We start from the raw sequence: 20061 nt of genomic DNA on the forward strand, positions 1-20061 counted from the left end.
TGAACATCAGAAGATATGTTGAAGAAAACGTGTTTCATCATGTATATTTTAAAACCGTTGTAATAATATTTCACAATGCTACTGTTTTTTACTGTATTTTTGGTCAAATAAGTGCAGTCTTAGTGAGCATAAGAGACTTCTTTTAAACATTTAAATTATTGACCCCAAACTTTTGAATGTTAGTGTACATAAAAATAAAGTCACAAATTAAAAAATTTAATTATGCAAAAAGCAGTGCTCAGAAGAAAATGTAACTTGCAAAAAGTTCTGGTTTAACGTACAGTAGTGTAATATCATTGTTGGCCTCTATTTTTTAGAGACCTATAAAATGGTGTACTTGATTATTGGTTATGTAACCGCTTATTTTCATACCCTTTTGTTTACGGTAAGATGAACTGAGGAAACGGTCTTCTCAAATTTTCCACAGGTTTTCTCATTTCAATCTAATGTAATTGCAACCCAACCCTTAAGCGAGTTAGGGACTTCTCAGGAGGCCTGTTGCAATAACCCCATTAAATAAATGGAATAATATGATTAAATCCCAGTAGCAATCTTAACGCCAAAGCAAGGAAAAGAAATGGAGTAGCTAATTGAAGCACTACTTAAAACAAGGCTTATGGTTCTCCAATAACAGACTGTATTTTTATAAAATGATTTTTTTTTTTTAAATCAGCATCCAAATTGGCCAAACTGTTGAAGGGCGTGGCAAACAATCGGCAGACCTAATGGAAAGTGGGTGTGTCTTGTGGGGGTGATCACTCCCTCCCTACCCATAATGCTCTAACCTAGTTCTTGCTCCACTCCTCGCCTCTCACACAACACTCATGGCTGCTCCATCTTATGCTCACCCTCTGTAGGTTGTGACATCTGTTTAGATGACCTTGTGCATCACCGCTGTATGCTCGTCCTCATCTCTAACAACATCCTGAGCTCTCTGCTGCCCTCTCCCTCCCTGTATATGCTTACTACTATACAGACATGACTAACACCGCCGTTTCTTTTTGTTAAAAGTGGTTTAACAAAAGGCTGCATGCTGGTTAATGTTTTTTTGTTTTCACCTATTTCTTTTTTGTTCATAATGGCCTTTATTTGTGGTGTGTGTGTGTGTGTGTGTGTGAAGATAAGTATTTTTTTCTCTCAATGCATAATTTTTTATATAAATATTACCCATAGTTATTTTTCTTTACGCTTGGATCAGATTAAAGCTATTTATTTGTCATGACTTCAAGCTTGAATTTTTTTCTTATTCTTGCATTTCATATTTTTCTTTCTATACCCTCTGTTTTTCTTTTTTCTTTCTATGTCTATTGTTTTTTAATGAAGCATCAGATCAGTATGTAAAATGCGAACGCGCACTCACACACATGCAGATCGGGCCTCTCAATGGTAACCTGAGGCCTCCCTCTCTCTGCACTTTTCTTTTTGTCTCTCCATAAATCTATCGATCTACTTCTCTGACTGTCTCGCTCCTCGATCTCCTCCTTTCGCTCTCGTTACAGCTACATATTGTATGTTTTTTTTTTTTGTGGTGCATCTGTTGTCATGATGATGAACTCACAAAAAGCCTGTGAAAGTTTTTGGTTTTTATATGTATGCAAACTCCGTCTGTGCTGTTCCTTCCCCTATAGTTGTTTGTGTATTAATCTCCCTCCCCAAGACGGTTTATATATGTATTTGTGTCATAATACGTATATAACCGAACGTCCCTCCCTCCTTCTTTTGAGACTGAAAGTGAAGTAGTAGACTGAGAGGTTGGTAGTGTTTACATCCCTTTTCTTTTAGCTGTTACCTCCACTAAAGGCCCCTTTTTATCCTATAGATTAGATGTTAGACTATAGACTTTAGGATGAAGTTGGGTTCAATTGATCCTGTACAGAAACAGATGTGCCTTATTACAGGGCCCAGTGACTTTTCCTCCTCTTGTTCTTTCTATCTATCTCCCTCTGTTCTTCCTCCCTCTCTCTCCCTTCTGCTCCCCATCTGACAAGGAGTTTAAAGGTGTAGCAGATATTGCTAATGTTGATGACAGCGAGTGAAGATGTTTTGACAGTTGTCTGCTACCACATGTACTTGTGACTGAGTGAGTGAGTGTGTGCGTGTGTGAGGAAAGCGCTTCTTATTATTGGAATATTGTGGTCTTTCTTTCCTCTCTTCCTCATATCAGGATAACATTGGGCACCGGCTCCTTCAGAAACATGGCTGGAAGTTGGGTCAAGGCCTGGGCAAAACCATGCAGGGTAAGCAAGCAACCCTCTCTTTCAAACTCAGTCTCTCCCACTCTTTCTCTCTCTTAATTTCCACCCAACAGCATCGATGCCGTATGGTTTGATCCGTTGTAAAAATGTTTTCTTTCTTTCTTTTCTGATCTCTCTCTCTCTCTCTCTCTCTATTCTGTTCCAGCACACCCATTTGTATTTCTCATTTGTACTGACATGAATGTCTCTGTGAGGAATGAGTTTGTTTGGACTGTAGTGTTGCTATATACAGTGAATGGGGGAAGACATGGTGAGATGGATAGAGGAAGGAGTTGGTAGAATGGCATGAGATGGCATCAGATAAGCATCGAGTGTACTAGTCCTCCTGTGGTGCATTGTGGTCTAGAGTAGATATGAACATGAGATGGGCATTTGAGTTATTTTGTAGTTGATTACTGTTACATAACAATTAGATATTGATTAATTAATCCTCCTAGGCTGTTAGGCTCCTAGGCTTTTTTTTTTTTTTTAATGAAAATGGTTTCGTTCAAACTTGACTCTTTTTTTTTTTTTAGGTGCAAAAAACAAAACAATAAACTTCAAGGTCGTTAAAAAAAAGTAATAAAGCCACAACTTGACTGTTCACAGTCAAAATTGAGCAACCATGGGAAATGAATTGGAAATACCCTACATAACACAACTTTTTTGAATTATATTATTATGAATAATATTAATCTATGTATCAGCCACAATATTGAACAAACCTACTTATGAAACATCCAGAGGTCAAAAGATTCATACCCTCCCAAAAGTTATAGTTTTTCTTTTTGCAAGGGGAAAGATTTGCAAAATCGCCACAGTTTAGGATGTATAAATAAGATCTAAATAATCGTACATCCCCAAAAGGTGCATCATTTTATTGTACTACTGCCCATTATTGAACAGGTTAGGAGAGTTAATTTCATTACAGAATTGATTCAGTAGGAAAAGTTAAATCAATTTGCATTGTCCCAGATAGTGTTTCTACTTGACTGCTTAGTTACTCATGAACATCCCTGATATGAAAAGACATACCCTTATTTTTATGTAGCCCAGGATCAAAGAGAAACCAAAACACAAACTGTCCTCTCGATCATACCAGATAAAAGCATTCATTCATTTTGTGTTCTTCTGGAGTGCCTTTGAGGAAGATCAGGTCTTTAGTTTCTTTCTCCTTTCCTCTGTCCTCTCCCAGTTCCCCCTTTACTTTCTCCCCTGCACTTGACTTGTGGCCTGCAGAATGTCAGTGATGTTGTATTAATGCGGTCTTGTTGTCTGCATTCAGTGGTTGTTTGGTTTGCATGTGTGCGAGAAAGTAGAATAAAATTCATATGAGCCATTCATTTTTTTTTTGGACAAGGACAGAGTAGATGCTTAAATGTCCCCCAAGACGTACGGTAAAGTTAGTTTTTAAGACCACTCTGTTTTTGGTCATTACCTCATGCTGATGTAGTCGTTGGCGAACCGTTTCTGAGACACACACACACACATCTTATCGTCCCTTCAAGATGCATGTGTGCTGCAGTCACGCTGCAAAGCCTGCAGGAAATAAAGCACACAACGAGGAATGCTAACATGCGTCATCCTCTTAGTGCATCAGTTAAATAGTAAGTGCAGAATAAAATAGTGTGTATTATAGCCTGAAAGGATGTTTAGATATCGGAGCACATTTCAACAGGAGGAGACATTTGTGATGTTCTAGGTCTTGATCTCTTTCTTTTGTTCTTTCCCTTTACTTCTCACTACAACTTCAGAGCGTGTGGGAGGGTTTGTTTGTTTGCACAGAAACATGAAAACACCCTCATGTTTCAGTAAATTGATCTGCCCACATGTAAATCAGTACGATCTGTTCTCAACACAAGGTGAAAGGCAAACCCAGCTGCCTTTCTGACATTCTGCCTTGTTGAATTGACCTTTATAAATTGTTTTAGCAGAAGGTTTTGATTCAAAGAGAACTTGCTCTGACAGAAATCAATGACAGGTATATGAATGGCTCTCTCTCTCAGGACCTCTGTTGAAAGTAAACAGTGAAGGTTTGTGTCAGCTAACTTTGGCAAGGTCATTTTGCCCATCAGGCGAGTTTGTGAGTCTCTCCCTAGAGACTGCTTTTATTACACACATGCACACTCTCTAGACACTGCCCTGCAGCTGTTTAAGTGCTGAAGTCAGCATTGTGTAAAAGCCCAAGATCTTAATTCAGTACTCAGTGTGCATAAATGGGAAAGGCATCCTGTCTGTTTTTATTGTTCCCAGTGAACGCTTCCCTCAACATCCCATATCAACCATAGTAAGACAAAAACAATTAGCAGGATAATTATTCAACAAGGATGCATTAAATTGATCAAAAGTGACAGTAAAGACATTTGTAATGTTGCACAATATTTCTTTTGAACTTTTTACCAAAGAATCTCGAAAAAATGCATCAGCTTCCCCAAAAATGTTAAGCAGCACAACTGTTTTAAAGATTAATAGTAAAAAAAGAAACATTTTAAGCACCAAATCAGCATATTAGAATGATTTCTGAAACATCTGTGAAGAGTGATGGGTGCTGAAAATTCAGCTTTGCCATCACAGGAAGAAATAATATTTTTTAATATTTTAAAAATAGAAAACTGTTGTCATAATTTATGATAATACTTCACAGCATTGTTTTACTGTGTTTTTGTTTAAATACAGCATAAGTAACATTCAAGACATTTACAGATTCCAAACTTTTGAGTAGATAGTGTATACTTTTAGAATATTGATCAAAACATATATATTAATATTTGCTCAGAAATGGTTTAAAAGGATGTACATTTTTCAACCTTAGAAACTAGCATTTTTAGCATTGCCATATTTTTGCACTTTTAAAATATCTCATTTGATTTGCTCTTGTAGTCAAGTCTCAGTAGAACGAGGTTATTTGCCCATTAGGAAGCCTAATGGGCCAATAAGATAATTCTGATGTTCTCCGTATTGCTTAATTTTATATTGCCAGTACTACTTCACACAGAGACAGCATTTCCCTAAGCAGTGACAGCAGAACGGCAGGTCTCTTTTTGGCCTTTGCTGTAGCAGCTCACACTCCATTGGCTGCTTTCTTAGAACTCGCAGTGCTGAGGACCCAGAGGAAGTAGCCGTAGCCAGAGGTTGTCATCCCGGCCAAGTCAAGTGTGTGACAGATTAGGAATGTTTCCAGTGCTCACCGGCACCACCCATCTGTTTTGTAGCTTGGCAAGACACTCAAAAGATTGGAGTTTTGTCCTTTCTTGGTTGCCGTCATACTGTCATCATACTGTTTGTGTTTAATACACAGAGCAGACAGGGAGTGGCTGAAGTTTATTTGCAGTGGAAGAGATTTTCCAGATCAGATAAAGTCCTAGAGCTTCCAGCGAGCTTGAGGAAGTAGATTAGTTCCATCTTGCAGGGCCAGAGTGAGAGCTTACGCAAAGCGAGCACACCACATTACACGCAAATCACTTTTGTGGAAACTTTGGAGAAAATGAGTCAGAAGAAAGTGAACGTTGTATATGTTTGACCCAGTCTAGTGTTCAGGTTGGGAATTATTTGAAAACACACTCGCTCTTAGTGCAAAGCGCTCTGCTGCATACATGCACAAACCTACACACAAACAAACACGTCTGTTCACCCATTCTGGTGCTCATGCCATGGTGTTTGAACCTTATCTTCTTCCTCTTCTCTCTATCTTTTGGACAGAGCCTTGGTACTGAGTGTGCATTTACTGAAATGTCTCCCCAATGCTTTGAGTTTCCATTGTATTGACTCTGTTTTTTTACTCTTCTTTCTTTTTTTTTTACTCTTGTTTTTTAGGTAAGGTTTGTAGGACCTCCCCCATTGTATGTTTGTGTGTATGTTTGAGTAAGTGTGCGTGTGCGTGTGGATGTTTTTCTTGAAATAATACTTAATAACTCTCCCCCTTTTACAGTGTAGCCTAACGGCTTCTCTTAGTTCTTCTCTCTACGCTTACAATCACTAAACGCTCTCTGCTCAAAATACCAGCGCTACGATTTGAAACTCATACCAAAATGGAATCAGTAAACATTTTGTAGAAATTAATTAATTGTCCACTGTTTTTTTTTTTCTTCTTTTGATTGTGTTCAGAATTCACCCATGTTAGAATAGTTCTTGTAAATATTAGTTTAATGTTTGTTTGGCTGCGATGGGGGTGTTTCGATTGGCTGAGAACATGAGATGGGGCCCTCTGATTGGCTGTGAATATGATTCTGCCTCTTTCCCATGATTCCCCTGAATGGCTTGCCAGAATGAGCCTCAATCTCCTGCCCATTCTCCCCCTCCTTCCGCCTTCAATCGGTCTATCTGCCTGTGTCCACTTTTGTGAAGTGAATGTACACCTGTGGTACATGTGGGAGTGGAAATCGTATGTGCAGAGTGTGTGTGTGTGTGTGTGTGTGTGTGTGTGTGTGTATGTGTGTCACCAAAATAAGGGGTGGGGGCTCAGGTGTTTTGGCTTGCAGGGAGAAGTCTTCACACCATCCCACCTGCATCCCACTTCTCCTCTTATAAATGTACTTACTTGTGAAAGCCTCACCTGACCTGACCCATCTCCTTCCCCCTCTCCTGCAGAGCATGCTGGCTGTAGAGACCCAGTCTTGTGAAGCTGAGTTTTAAGCAACGCAGGATACCACAAAACAGATTGCAATTGATTCTTGATAAATGGCGAGATGAAAACGGCTGTGAAAGCGATCTAGTCCTCTAAAGGAGCCCGCTGGCCAATAAGAACGATGCGCTGCTAAAAGCTCGCTCCCAGCGTATGCTTTTCATAGCTTGTACAGCTGCGTGATGAAGTATGCATACGACGGCCTCTCTGTCTCAAACACATTCACGCGGAGACTTGGACCCGCATGGGGGATTGGAGAAAGGGGGGAGTGGGGAGGAGGGTGCTCCTTTTTTGGACTGAGTGATGGTTGATACATTTCTGTTGAAGGACAATCAACAAAGAGAGGGGAAACGAGAGAGTGGACAGTTTTAGGACCGGTTTTCAGGTTCTCCTCTGAAAACCTGTGTTTTAGAGGGAGTCCGAAATTAGTAACTGAGTCCTCCTTGTGAAAGCCTGAAATTATAGTACCAGAAATGAGCAGTCAAGAGGAGGAGAGAAGGAGTGTCAGGGATGGTGAGAGGGTATCCCTGTAATCACCCAGGCCCATTGGTAGGGGGTACACCAAAGCCCCTGCCCCCAAACCCGACCCCTAACCCTTTACCCCTTACCCCTGAACGCTCTCTTTGTGCCTCAATCTTCCTGCTTAACCAATTGGTGTTTCTTTTTTGCAGCATTATGATCCTGGCCATGTTGTGCTGATGGTAAACTTAGTGGTAAATGTTATTTTTACCCCGATTGAATTGGTTATTTTATTTTGATTTGATTTATGCTTTCATTTTTTTTTTTTTTTTTGATTTTACTTCCCCCATTTCTTGTTTTGATATGACTCTCATCATCAGAGCACCAGTGTTTAATAGGCTTAAACTGTCTCTACCTCTCTTTGTATTAGTCTTCATTCTGCTGCCCGTCTCTTAGTGTTCAATATGCACTCTTCTAGAACACTCTCATTCTGTTTGTTTTCAGTTTTTTTGGGGGATATTTAGACCCACTTCCCCTTTTTTGTTGCATTGCACCCTTTTCATCCAATCTCGTTATGTTTTTTCACTGGAATGCATAATGCTAGTCTTGACCTAACATTGTTCCCAAAGATTGTTGGGAAGGGAAAGGATTGAGATCGTTGACTGGGGGCCTGATTTTGGGATTCCCACCTACATTTTTAGGGAAAATTCTTAAACAACCCTCTCAGATGATCAATATGATGCAAGACATTCTATGTTTCCAATTAGATATGGTAGAATGTTACAAGACACAATAACCAGATGCCTCAATATTGTTTAGTTATTTATAATCTAATGAGGCCTATTTGTGATATACAGTTTCTCTGTTTTATGAAACTCTCTTGTGCACCCTGGTGGTAGGATGAATCCCTCAGCACACTTTCCTGCAAGCTCTGGTGGGGGCTGGAATCCCATCAGGCCCTTATCGTTTCCGCACACGGTCCTTTATCACTTCATTACAGGAACAATTATACCACTGGGCTGAAACTCAAGTCTCTCTCTGCCACAAATTAGACAGTCTTAAGCTTCAAAATTGTAATGCGATTATTTTTTTTTTTTCTGCTTAAGGCTAGGAATTAATGCTTTATCTATCATGACTCAAAACACTGCTTTCTCAAAATGCAGTACTGATGATTTAATTCCTTTTAATTTAGAGAAATGTGAAACACGTACAATTCTTCTTTTGGTAGTTCAGCAGGGTGAGTGTAAAGACAGTGATACTTGCTTATGTTTTACTTAGTTTTCGAAGTTTCTCAGAATTTCTATTTTGTTAAGTTAAAAATAAAACAATGTTTAAATGCCGTAGGAATTAACTGATAGTAAAATTAAGGCCAATACCGATAGACCAATAATTAGTTTCATATTGCAAATTGAATTTTTTTTTTGTTACCTAAAATAGTTTTTGTCAGTGTCAAATCAGTGTATTTAGGAATCACTATAATGTACAGTCGGCGCCAATAGCCTTGTGAGCAGCATGCCAACGTATCACGCCCTTTCTCTCTCTCACTTAACTTCCCATCTCCTCTACACTGTCCTATCAAAATAAAGTAAAATAAAAAAAAAACACCAAAAATAAATGAGAAAAAAAAATAATTATAATGCATGTATTATCTATAATTAAATTTTACAATATTATTAAAAACTAACATCCTTAAATATCTATCTGATCTGAAAAAGAAATCACTTATATCAACTCTTTTTGTTAGTGTACATGTGAAGTTCCTAGCCCTTTATTGCGACTAATATAAGTTACTCCTAGTATTATTCAGACATTTTTTTTTCTTGTCTTTTGTAATTAGATCAGCCCAAGGGTATGAACTGATCCTGCTTCTAACTTGAACGACCCCCCCCCCAAAAAAAAAAGAAAGAAAAAAAAAAAAGAGAAAGACTGACAGAAAAAAAAAAACTGAAATCCAAACGATTGATTGGAGTCTGATTGACTGTGACCATGGTGCTAGCCTGTGCAGCCGCAAATTAGTATGACTTCTGTTCTTGTGCATTTTCTCCTTTATTTGAGACCCCCACCCTTTCCTGTCTCTGTGTCTGTATGTTTGCCACCCCCACCCCATCCCCACACTCTCCCAGGTAAGTACATCCTTTCCCCAACCCTGCACTGTCACCATGGCAACCTCTGGCCTTTGACGTCACTCTGCTGCTGTAGCTCAGTGCTTGTGTCCTTATTCTCTCTGTTCTCTGTCTTTCTCTCACTCCCTGTGTCTCTCTTTCTTTCTCTTCTCTCTGCTTCGTTTGGCTGGTTATGAGTGGATTAAGCAATTATGTGTCAATCTTCAATGTAGTTTTGATTGTCCTTTTTTTTTCTTTTTTCTTTTGTTTCATTCTGATTTGTGTTCATTTTTCTGATGTTACTTTTCCTCTGATCTAGGTCTTTTCACAGCTTGTGTATATAAAACATGACAGGCTATGACTATCAGTAAAACAAAATACTATTTCAGGATATCATATGGGTCACAAACCTTCATTTGCATCTGGGTGTGGCCTGCAGTCAGGTAGGAAAATCAGATGATGAGCAGCTCAGAAAAGGTTCAAACCTAGAAAACCTAAATGGGTCTAAAGAGGAGAGTAATATGGAAGGCACACTGTGGATCAGGCAGTCAGTGTCGTCGCAGTGCTGTTGAAAAGATGCAGGGAATGCTGATATCTTCCCCCTCTCTTAAGTACTCCCTCCAGCAACCCAAATGCCTCCCTGTCATCTGAGTTAAGAACAGGAGTTGGACAGAACGCAATGCGAGACATGGCTCAAAAGAGAGGGAGGGAGATAACAGAAAAAAGTGAGGAAGTAAGAAAGGATGGAAAAAGACCTCCTTAAGCAGGCCACTGTAGGGACGCTGCGGCAAATTCAGTGAAAACTTCTGCCCAACCTTCCCCTCCTTGTTTTCTGTACCGCGCTTCTTTCAACAGAAGTTTCTGTCAGGGTATGCAGTTCATTACAAAATAAATTGGCAGCAAACTCAAATGGTAAACGATTAGAACTAGGCTTAGTTACAATCACATCGCAGCACCTGGAATGGCCTTTTAGAGGAGAGCTGCACATGAAGCTGTGAGAATGGCTAGAGTTTGGTTCACTGTAGCTTTCTGGTCTCTTGCACTTGAAGGCAGTCTCTCTAACCCAGCACCCTGTGCTCTAAGCAGGCTGTCCCGCCCCGAGTTTTCTCTTGTATCTGAGCAAAAGTCTAACCTCTGTCCCATCTCTCTCTCTCTGCCTCTCCCCCCAACATCATAGGACGAACTGACCCTGTGCCCATCGTCCTCAAATATGACGTCATGGGAATGGGGCGCATGGAAATGGAGGTGAAAAGATTGTTGTTTGTGCTTTTTTTTACTGAATGTTAATATTAACTTTCCCCCCTCTAACCTTTGTGTGTATGTTGGTGCCCACAGCTGGACTATGCAGAAGATGCCACAGAGAAGCGCCGGGCGCTGGAAGTGGAAAAAGAAGACACAGAGGAACAGCGTCAAAAATACAAAGTGAGATTCTTTGACAGCAACATTGTTCATTGCCCTTTTCTGTCATTCTTAAAGGGGACATCAGAGGCAAAATTCACTTTTACATGGTGTTGGCATATAAATGTGTGGACACAGTGTGTGGACACAACCACCCTAAAATGATAAAAATTAATTCACTCCTTTTTTTTTTTAATCCCCAAAAAGCCTAAACAGTCTCAATTATCAAGGCGTTTTTATTTTCTGAGCAGTATGACATCATACTGCTCAGGCCCCACAACAGGTGAAGGACTGCATAGTATAGCATATCTCTGCCCTCAGCCAGTTGTGCCTGTCCGCCATTTTTTCCACGCTCGAGCAGCTGTATTACAACAATGTCTTGTAAGCAATGCAGGAGTTTTGAAGCTAGTTGTAAAAGTGAGAGTAAGGCTGGTTTCACACTGCAAGCGTGAGCCACCGCTGTACAAACACTTCCAGTGTGAATACTCTCGTGTGTCTTCAGCTGCAGTGATGATTCTTCATTTTTTCCCGACATCAGAGCCACTGAGGACGCATTAGTTTTGTTTTTGATGGTAACGCGTCACCAAATACACAAAAAACAGAAGAGAGGGGCGGGGGGAGCAAAGCTCATTATTATTTAAAGAGACATGCTCCGAAATGGGTTGCTGTGAACAGAGCTATTTTTGACGAGGTAAAAAGGGTGTTGTTTTACATGACCATTGAGGAATTTTAACAAAAGTACAGGTGCATCTCAATAAATTAGAATGTCATGAAAAAGTTCATTTTTTTTCTTGTAAGTTATTTCAAAAAGTGAAACTTTCGTATATTTTAGATTCATTGCATGTAAAGTAAAACATTTCAAAAGTTTTTTATTTTTTTTAATTTTTATTTTGATGATTAGAGCTTACAGCTCATGAAAGTCAAAAATCAGTATCTCAAAATATTATAATATTTACATTTGCGTTTCAATAAATGACCATCCCTACAGTATAAATTCCGGGTATCTCTTGTTCTTTGAAACCACAATAATGGAGAAGACTGCTGACTTGGCAATGATCCAGAAGACGAACATTGACGCCCTCCATAAAGAGGGTAAGTCACAGAGGGTCATTACTGAAAGGTGTGGCTGTTTACAGAGTGCTGTATCAAAGCATATTAAATGCAAAGTTGACTGGAAGGAATAATTTGGGTAGGAAAAGGTGCACAAGCAACAGGGATGACTGCAAGCTTGAGAATACTGTCAAGCAAAGCCGATTCAAACACTTGTGAGAGCTTCACAAGGAGTAAATTGAAGCTGGAGTCAGTGCATCAAGAGTCACCACGCTCAGACGTCTTCAGGAAAAGGGCTACCAAGCCACTTCTGAACCAGAGACAACGTCAGAAGCGTCTTACCTGGGCTGTGGAGAAAAATAACTGGACTGTTGCTCAGTGGTCCAAAGTCCTCTTTTCAGATGAAAGTAAATTTTGCATTTAATTTGGAAATCAAGGTCCCAGAGTCTGGAGGAAGAGTGGAGAGGCACAGAATCCATGTTGCTTGAAGTCCAGTTTGAAGTTTCCACAGTCAGTGATGATTTTGGCTGCCATGTCATCTGCTGGTGTTGGTCCACTGTGTTTTCTGAAGTCCACAGTCAACGCAGCCATCTACCAGGAAATTTCAGAGCACTTCATGCTTCCTTCTGCTGACAAGCTTTACGGAGATGCTGATTTCATTTTCCAGCAGGACTTGGCAGCTGCCCACACTGCCAAAGGTACCAAAAGCTGGTTCAATGACCATGGTGTTGGTGTGCTTGATTGGCCAGCTAACTCGCCTGACCTGAACCCCATAGAGAATCTATGGGGTATTGTCAAGAGGAAGATGAGAGACACCAGACCCAACAATGCAGATGAGCTGAAGGCCACTGTCAAAGAAACCTGGGCTCTCATAACACCTGAGCAGTGCCACAGACTGATCGACTCCATGCCACGCCGAATTGAGGCAGTAATTAAAGCAAAAGGAGCCCCTACCAAGTATTGAGTACATATACAGTAAATGAACATACTTTCCAGAAGGCCAACAATTCACTAAAAATTTTTTTTTTTATTAGTCTTATGAAGTATTCTAATTTGTTGAGATAGTGAATTGGTGGGTTTTTGTTAAATGTGAGCCAAAATCATCACAATTAAAAGAACCAAAGACTTAAACTACTTCAGTCTGTGTGCATTGAATTTATTTAATACACGAGTTTCACAATTTGAGTTGAATTACTGAAATAAATGAACTTTTCCACGATATTCTAATTTATTTAGATGCACCTGTATGTGGCAGGCATTTCATGAAGACCCAAAAGAATCATATCAACTTGTGGTAAATGGGCATCTGATGTCCCCTTTAAACATTTTTTGGTCAAACCTATGCACATAATTTCTTTCTTTCCAGTCCTCCCCAATTCCCTCTCGTCATTGAGTAGCCATGAGTCGTATCTAGTTAAAATTCTGTGAATGTTTGAGATTGATTTGTCAGTCACTATGCTTGGACAGATACAAAGCTTCTCTTGTTCCACTGCAGCTCAACCACATACAAACAAACATACAAAAACATAATTTAGGATAACTGTGGGTAACCTAAGCAAAGTGTCTCTCTCTAAAGCTGTGTAGTGTTTGAGGATATAAACATGTTGTTAATATGTATGCTGCATTCTCCTTCACTCAAACAAAATGTCTTTTGACAAACTATCCTACGTATGCAGTACATAACTCGACATGTTTATTTACCTCTGCCACTAATGCCAAAAATTGCCTATGCAAGTCAGTTTTCCAACCCCATTCAACCCCTCAGTCCATTAATATTTCATGATGTTGTTCTGTGTTTTGCAGGATTATGCGGAGAAGGAAAAAGCCATAGCTAAAGCTTTAGAGGAACTGAGGGCCAATTTCTACTGTGAACTGTGTGATAAGCAATACCAGAAACATCAGGAGTTTGACAATCACATCAACTCCTACGATCATGCACACAAGCAGGTATGAGAGATTTGCATCGGCATGACTACTTAACAGCTTGAACTTTTAACAAATTTGAACACAGAATAATTTTCTTCACATTCAAAGATCAATTTGATTTGTGATGCTACATCTCATAACACATTCTTATTCCTCTCTGTTTAATCCTACAGAGACTGAAGGAGCTGAAGCAGAGAGAATTTGCCCGGAATGTGTCCTCTCGTTCCAGGAAGGATTGCAAGAAACAGGAGAAGATGTTGCGGCGGCTTCATGAACTGGCCGAACAGAGGAAACAGCAAGACCAGTATGTAAAATTGAGCAGAACTTCTAATGTTTTTTTAAGGGAGTGTTGCTAGTTGTAGCATAAGATCGCATTCTTTATTTTATTTTGCAGTGTCCCTGGTAGTGGTCCTATGTTTAAACCTACCACAGTGGCAGTAGATGGAGAAAAGGGAGAAGACTCCATGGATGGCGTGCCTATGACAGTGGACACCAACACAGAGGCTATTGAAGATAAGGGAATCTGTAGTGTTAGTGGTCAAGGCTCCCCTAGAACAGGCCCTTCCATCAGCTTTAGTTTTAACAAAGCTAGCTCTTCTCCAATACCTTCTGGAGGCTCACAGGCTCCCAAAGTGAGTGTCTCCTTCTCTTTTGCTAAGAAAGCCCCAGTCAAACTTGAGACGGCTGCCGCTGTGTTTGCAGACCATGGTGAGGAGACAGTGGAAGGAGAAGAAGGTCAGGAAGAGGGAGGAGAAAAGACTGGAGAAGAGGATGTAGGTGTGGCATCCACCACTGATATCCCTCAAGCAGCAGCAGCAGGTGGAGGTGGAGGTGGAGGTGGTGGAGGAGGAGGAGGAGGAGGAGGAGGAGGAGGAGGAGGAGGAGGAGGAGGTGGTGGTGGTGGTGGAAGTAGTGGGGGTGAGGAAGAGCAGTCACAACCAGATGATGGGGGTTCCCTGGCCTCGACTTTGAACAAACTGAAGATGATGATGAAAAAGGAGGAAGGTTACTCTGGACAGGAACCACAGTATTACCATTATGTACCACCTGCACATTGTCGTGTCAAGCCGCATTTCCAGTTTCTGCTTTTCATGAAGGCTTCAGACCAGTGTGATAGCAAGGAGGAGGAGGAAGATGGAGCGAAAGATGAGAAGGCAGCAGCAGGTAATGACGGAGAGCAAAAACATATCAAAGTCAGCAGCTGCACATCTGAAAAAGACACTGAGAATGAACCACCACAGGCACAAAACACAAATCCCACATCAGCTACAGTCAAGGCCGAGGAAGAATCAGGTAGTGCACCTGTAGGGCAAGGTGATACAGCAGTGGTGGATAGCTCGTCCCAACAAACTGATACCAAGCAAGTAACGCCCGAGCCTACAGACACAGGTCCCCGCATGCCAACTGGGCCTTTCTTTCCTGTGCTAAGTAAGGATGAAAGCACCACCTTGCAGTGGCCTTCTGAATTGTTGGAGTTTACTAAGGCTCAGCCGTCCCTCTCCTACAGTTGTAATCCTCTTTACTTTGATTTCAAACTGTCAAGAAACAAAGGAAACTGGGCAAGCAAAAACAGCAAACCTGCCAAGCCAGTTAGCACTGAAGGACGAGAGGGGTCTAAGCCTGAAAACACAGACAGTACTCCTGCCACTAGTGGAGAGGTCTGCACTGCTGCTACAACGATTGCAGGATCCAGTACAGTTCAAAAAGAACAATCATCCTTGAAAGCGCAGGGTGCTGAGAGTGAGAACAATGAGCAGAAATTACAAAGTAATGAAGATGTGTCTGCAGGGTCCAAGAAAAAGAAAAAGAAGAAGAAACACAAGAAGTCAAGCAAGCGTTCCAAACGTAAAGAAAAAGCAGCAGCGGAGGGGGAGTTAGAAAATGAGATTCCAGGAGAGAAAACTAAAAAGAAGAAGAAACACAAAAGAAAGAAAAGCAAAAATAAACCACGTAGCACTGATGAAATTGAAGCAGAGGGAGGTGACAGCAAGGAAAAAGAGAAAGACAAGGATGACAAAGATGGAGTAGCCACTGCTCAGTCATCGGGAGTAAGCACATCCAATGAAGGAGGAAAGAGAAAACGTTCCCACAAAATGTCTCAGTGGTCTGGAGTTGAGGAAACCAGTGCAGGAAAGCCTAGCTCTACAGAGGAACACAATGGTTCTAAGCGTCTTAAACCTGACACCAACACACCTGCCGCCTCCTGCTCTGCCTCAGCCCAAAAGAGCATAAGTGGAGGTCGACCTCCAAGTAGTGACAGCGAGGAGGATGGTGGATCATCCTCTCAACGTTCTCGACCAGCTCGCCGTCGCTCCACGCCACCACGTGAGCAGCGAAGACACCGCAGTGACGATTCTGGACGATCAGGACGTTCACGTAGTAGGTCGTCTCGTCGAGGAGACCACAACCATAGACGCCACAGAGGTCAAAAGACACGCAGTCGATCCTACTCAAGTAGCTCTGAGCGTTCCTCAGCAGGGAGCAGTGCTTACAGTCGCCGTAGCCATAGCTATTCAGACAGTTACAGTGACTACAGTGATGAAGGACGCCGCCGCAGATCAAGAAGACCTTCCTCTGACTCAGACTATGAAAGGCGTGATAGTGGGCGATCTCACAGACGACGTTACACCCCATCATCTTCAGAAGAGGACTCCCGTTCACGTTCACGCTCACACAGCCGCAGAAAGCATCATCGACGGAGACACCAACGGAGCAGTAGTCGCAGCTCCAGTCGTAGCAGTAGGAGTAGCAGCGCTCGTTCTTACAGACGCAGCAGCTACAGTCGCAGCCGTAGCTCCGCTAGTCGTTCATCTAGCTCCACCAAGGGCTCTCCACATCGGCACGGTCACAGCCGGCGATCTGACAGCTCGACGCAGCGGCGGGATTTCAACCGGTCACGAATCTACCGTTCCCAGTCTCCTAGGTCCTCTTCCCGCACACAAACCCGAAACAGCAACTCTTCATCGGCACAAGGAACAAGAGGTGGTGGAGCTTCCTCAAAGGAGGGAGGAGGGGCAGCAGAACATCGAAATTCATTCACAGCTCGACAACTCTTGGAGAAAATCCAATCTAAAAAAGGAGGGGATGAATCTGGTACTGGCACCAAGACAGGCCTCAAGATCAAGGACCCTCCACAGGGATACTTCGGGCCCAAGCTCCCCCCTGCCCTTGGAAACAAAAGTATGTTGCCCCTTTTTGGCAAGCTCCAAGCAGGAAAGAAGCCACCGTTACTTCCTCTTACGCGTTCAACCGAGGGCGAAAAGTCAGAGAAAGGGAAAAATTCGGATAGTAATGAAGTTATCCTGGTAGAACCCATTCGTGAGTTTCCCCCCCCTCCTCCTCCTCCACCTCAGCCACCAGTTCAACAACAAAAGCAGCAACAACAAAAGCAGCAATTGGAGGAGGCTGTATCAAATGCTGCTGTGTCTGAGGAGACCAGACATCCACCATCTGACCCTCCAGCCCTTCATGAGTCTCAACCACAATACGAGCAGGATCCAGCAATGATGATGTCTCAATACCAAGGTGAACCCAGACAAGACCCCAACAATCCCATGTTGGATGGACATTTAATGGGGCCCGAAATGGGTCAGCAGCCTACTATGCACTCCTACCCTGGTTACCCTCCCAACATGGAGGATGGGGAAATGGGCATGGAACCTGAAGAGGATGGTCTTGCACCTTTAGAAAGTCAACCAATCACCTTTACCCCAGAGGAAGTGGAGAAATACAGCAAGTTGCAGCAGGCAGCTCAACAGCACATTCAACAGCAACTGTTAGCCAAGCAGGTGAAGACCTTCCCCTCAGCTGCAGCTGCTGCGGCGGCAGCAGCTAACTTGGCAGCAGCGGCCAACCTTGCTCCTGCGCCACCGCCCCCACCAGCTACACTGCAGCCTATCCACATTCAACAACCCACAGTTTCTGCAGCTTCTGCTACCTCTATTACCACAGTCCAGCATGCCATCCTGCAGCACCACGCTGCTGCTATGGGCATCCATGCCCATAACCCACATCATCCCCACCATGCCCAGCTAGCCCAGGTGCACCACATACCTCAACATCATCTAACCCCTATCTCCTTGTCACCATTGGGCCATTCTTTGGGTCATTCACTGGGTCACTCTTTAGGACACGCCGGCTTGATTCCAGCCCACCACACTGCCTTCCTTTCAGGCCAACCTATACATATCATACCGGCCTCGGCACTCCATCACACCCCTCTTGCTCTACACCACGTCCCACATGCCCTCTACCCCACTCTCTTCGCCCCTAGGCCAGGCGCTGCTGCGGCAGCGGCTGCCCTACAGCTACACCCACTACTTCACCCTATCTTCTCAGGGCAGGACCTTCAGCACCCTCCAAACCATGGCTCCTGAAAATCCATCTTCTCTCAAAGGGAGGGCCTGGCCCAGCAGTGTGCATAGCTAAGAAGTTTTAGCTAGCGTTTGACACGATCTGGCGACACGCTGTCCTCCTACGTGCTCTGCTACCTTAGGGTGACCTCAACAGGGCTGTTTAGGAGTACATTTAAATTGAGGACAGAATACGATCTTCTTGGCTGGCATTTGAGATTGTAATGGCCTGAACCAGAAGCTAGGTTGGCAGGTTGATGTATGTAACATCATATATATATATTCACACAAGGAGTATGAGTTGCAAGAGTTGGTTTATAGTCCAAGATGTGGATCTTACAACTAGGAAACCACTGGCATATTGTTTTGTTTTCTATGGTATGTCATAAATTTTTGTTCATTTATCCAATGTGTGTGTGTGTGTGTTTTATATATATATATACATACACATACACACACACACACACACACATACATATATATACATACATATATATATATATATATATATATATATATATGTGTGTGTATGTCTGTGTGTATATATAAATGTGTGTATGTGTATATTCACATATATACAGACACACACACACACACACACACACACACACACATACATACATACATACATATCCAGAAGCTCACTGGCTGAAGCCATAATCAAGATCTTTGTTGTAGGCTTTTAGCGTGGTTTGCTACAGTTGATATGGGTGGTCTTGAGGGTCATTTTTTGAGACTTGTTTTTCTGTGTACTAAGCATTCATAAAAGTTGCAGAATTTATTAACTTGTTGTATGAATATGCAAAGATACACTTCAGCCTGCTATACAAAAGCAGGGTGTGATAAACTGATGATTGGTTTGCTGAAATATTGTAATATTTGATCATTTTCAGCTTATACCAATTATCAGAAACCGTTGTACCATACTCTGATCAAAGGGTGTCACAAAATATGAACAAGATGATTCAAATAAAAGCCATACTCAGCACTCAACTGTGTTAAGCTGTTTTTGCTGGTTGGTTGTAAATCGATATAAATTTTCCAAAAATAGTGAACGGAACAGACATCATACATGTTGATGTCAAAAGTTTTATAATGTCACAGGCTGTTGAAACTGCATAACAGGTTACACTTTGGGATTTGAAGGTTCCCATTCCTTGTTATTGAAATTGTGAAATCTTGCACTGAAAAATGTATATTTTGAGATGCTGTTTTTGCATCTTGTAACAACTGTATGATTGTAGTATTCTGCAATAATTTTATTTTCTATTTGATTTTAAATTATTTTTCTTTTTTTGTTTTTGGAAAATGTTTTCTTTCTGTACAATTAGTTAAATGTAAATAAAGTTAACGTAGTGAAACTATGTAAAATAAAGGTTTGTAACACCGGTTTAAAAATGCTAATAAAAATAATGAAATGAAAAATGGGTGGAAAAGCATATGTAAAGATGATCAGGGCTGGTACTACCAAGGTCAGGAGTGTCTTTGGAAAGTGGAGGGACAGCAGAATGTGGCAAAACTTTTGTTGACATGAATTGTACTGTAAATGGCAGCAATGACATTAGCTTTTTTAAATCCTCCTTGATGCATCAGCAAATAAAAACTTTGACTTGTAATTCTGGTGTACAGGTGTGATTCATTTATCTATATACATAGTATGAAAATGTTCCTGCAGCACACCACACTCTATGGTTGCATAGTACAGCTGCAGATTTCAGGTTAACTTGCACTAACATTCCAAAAAAGCCATAATTTGAACATCAGCACCACAAGATATTTGCACTAAAACAAGGTAGATATAGAGGCAGAATAAATAAAATTTCACTCTTTAATGACAGGCTATTTATTTTGCAAACCACCATGACCTGTCCTTCACTGCTTAGGAAGCGGTGAACCCCAGGAAGTGCAAACCCAGCTTC

The 20061-nt window shown here is 41.6% G+C and overlaps 1 protein-coding gene across 1 annotated transcript in view; it reads left to right on the forward strand.

Annotated features, from left to right (window-relative positions):
* gpatch8 (G patch domain containing 8) overlaps positions 1 to 19758 on the forward strand; it is a 34897-nt gene extending 15139 nt beyond the window's left edge. The window contains exons 3-8 of the mRNA XM_058771525.1: positions 2165 to 2237; positions 10594 to 10661; positions 10752 to 10838; positions 13668 to 13811; positions 13964 to 14094; positions 14185 to 19758. Of these exons, the coding sequence (XP_058627508.1) occupies positions 2165 to 2237; positions 10594 to 10661; positions 10752 to 10838; positions 13668 to 13811; positions 13964 to 14094; positions 14185 to 18166 (4485 nt within the window). The 3' untranslated portion in view covers positions 18167 to 19758. The remainder of the gene's footprint in view (positions 1 to 2164; positions 2238 to 10593; positions 10662 to 10751; positions 10839 to 13667; positions 13812 to 13963; positions 14095 to 14184) is intronic.
* The last annotated feature ends 303 nt before the right edge of the window (positions 19759 to 20061 follow it).

The sequence above is a fragment of the Onychostoma macrolepis genome, chromosome 03 (assembly GCF_012432095.1).
Source record: "Onychostoma macrolepis isolate SWU-2019 chromosome 03, ASM1243209v1, whole genome shotgun sequence".
In the NCBI taxonomy this organism is placed as follows: Eukaryota; Metazoa; Chordata; class Actinopteri; order Cypriniformes; family Cyprinidae; genus Onychostoma; species Onychostoma macrolepis.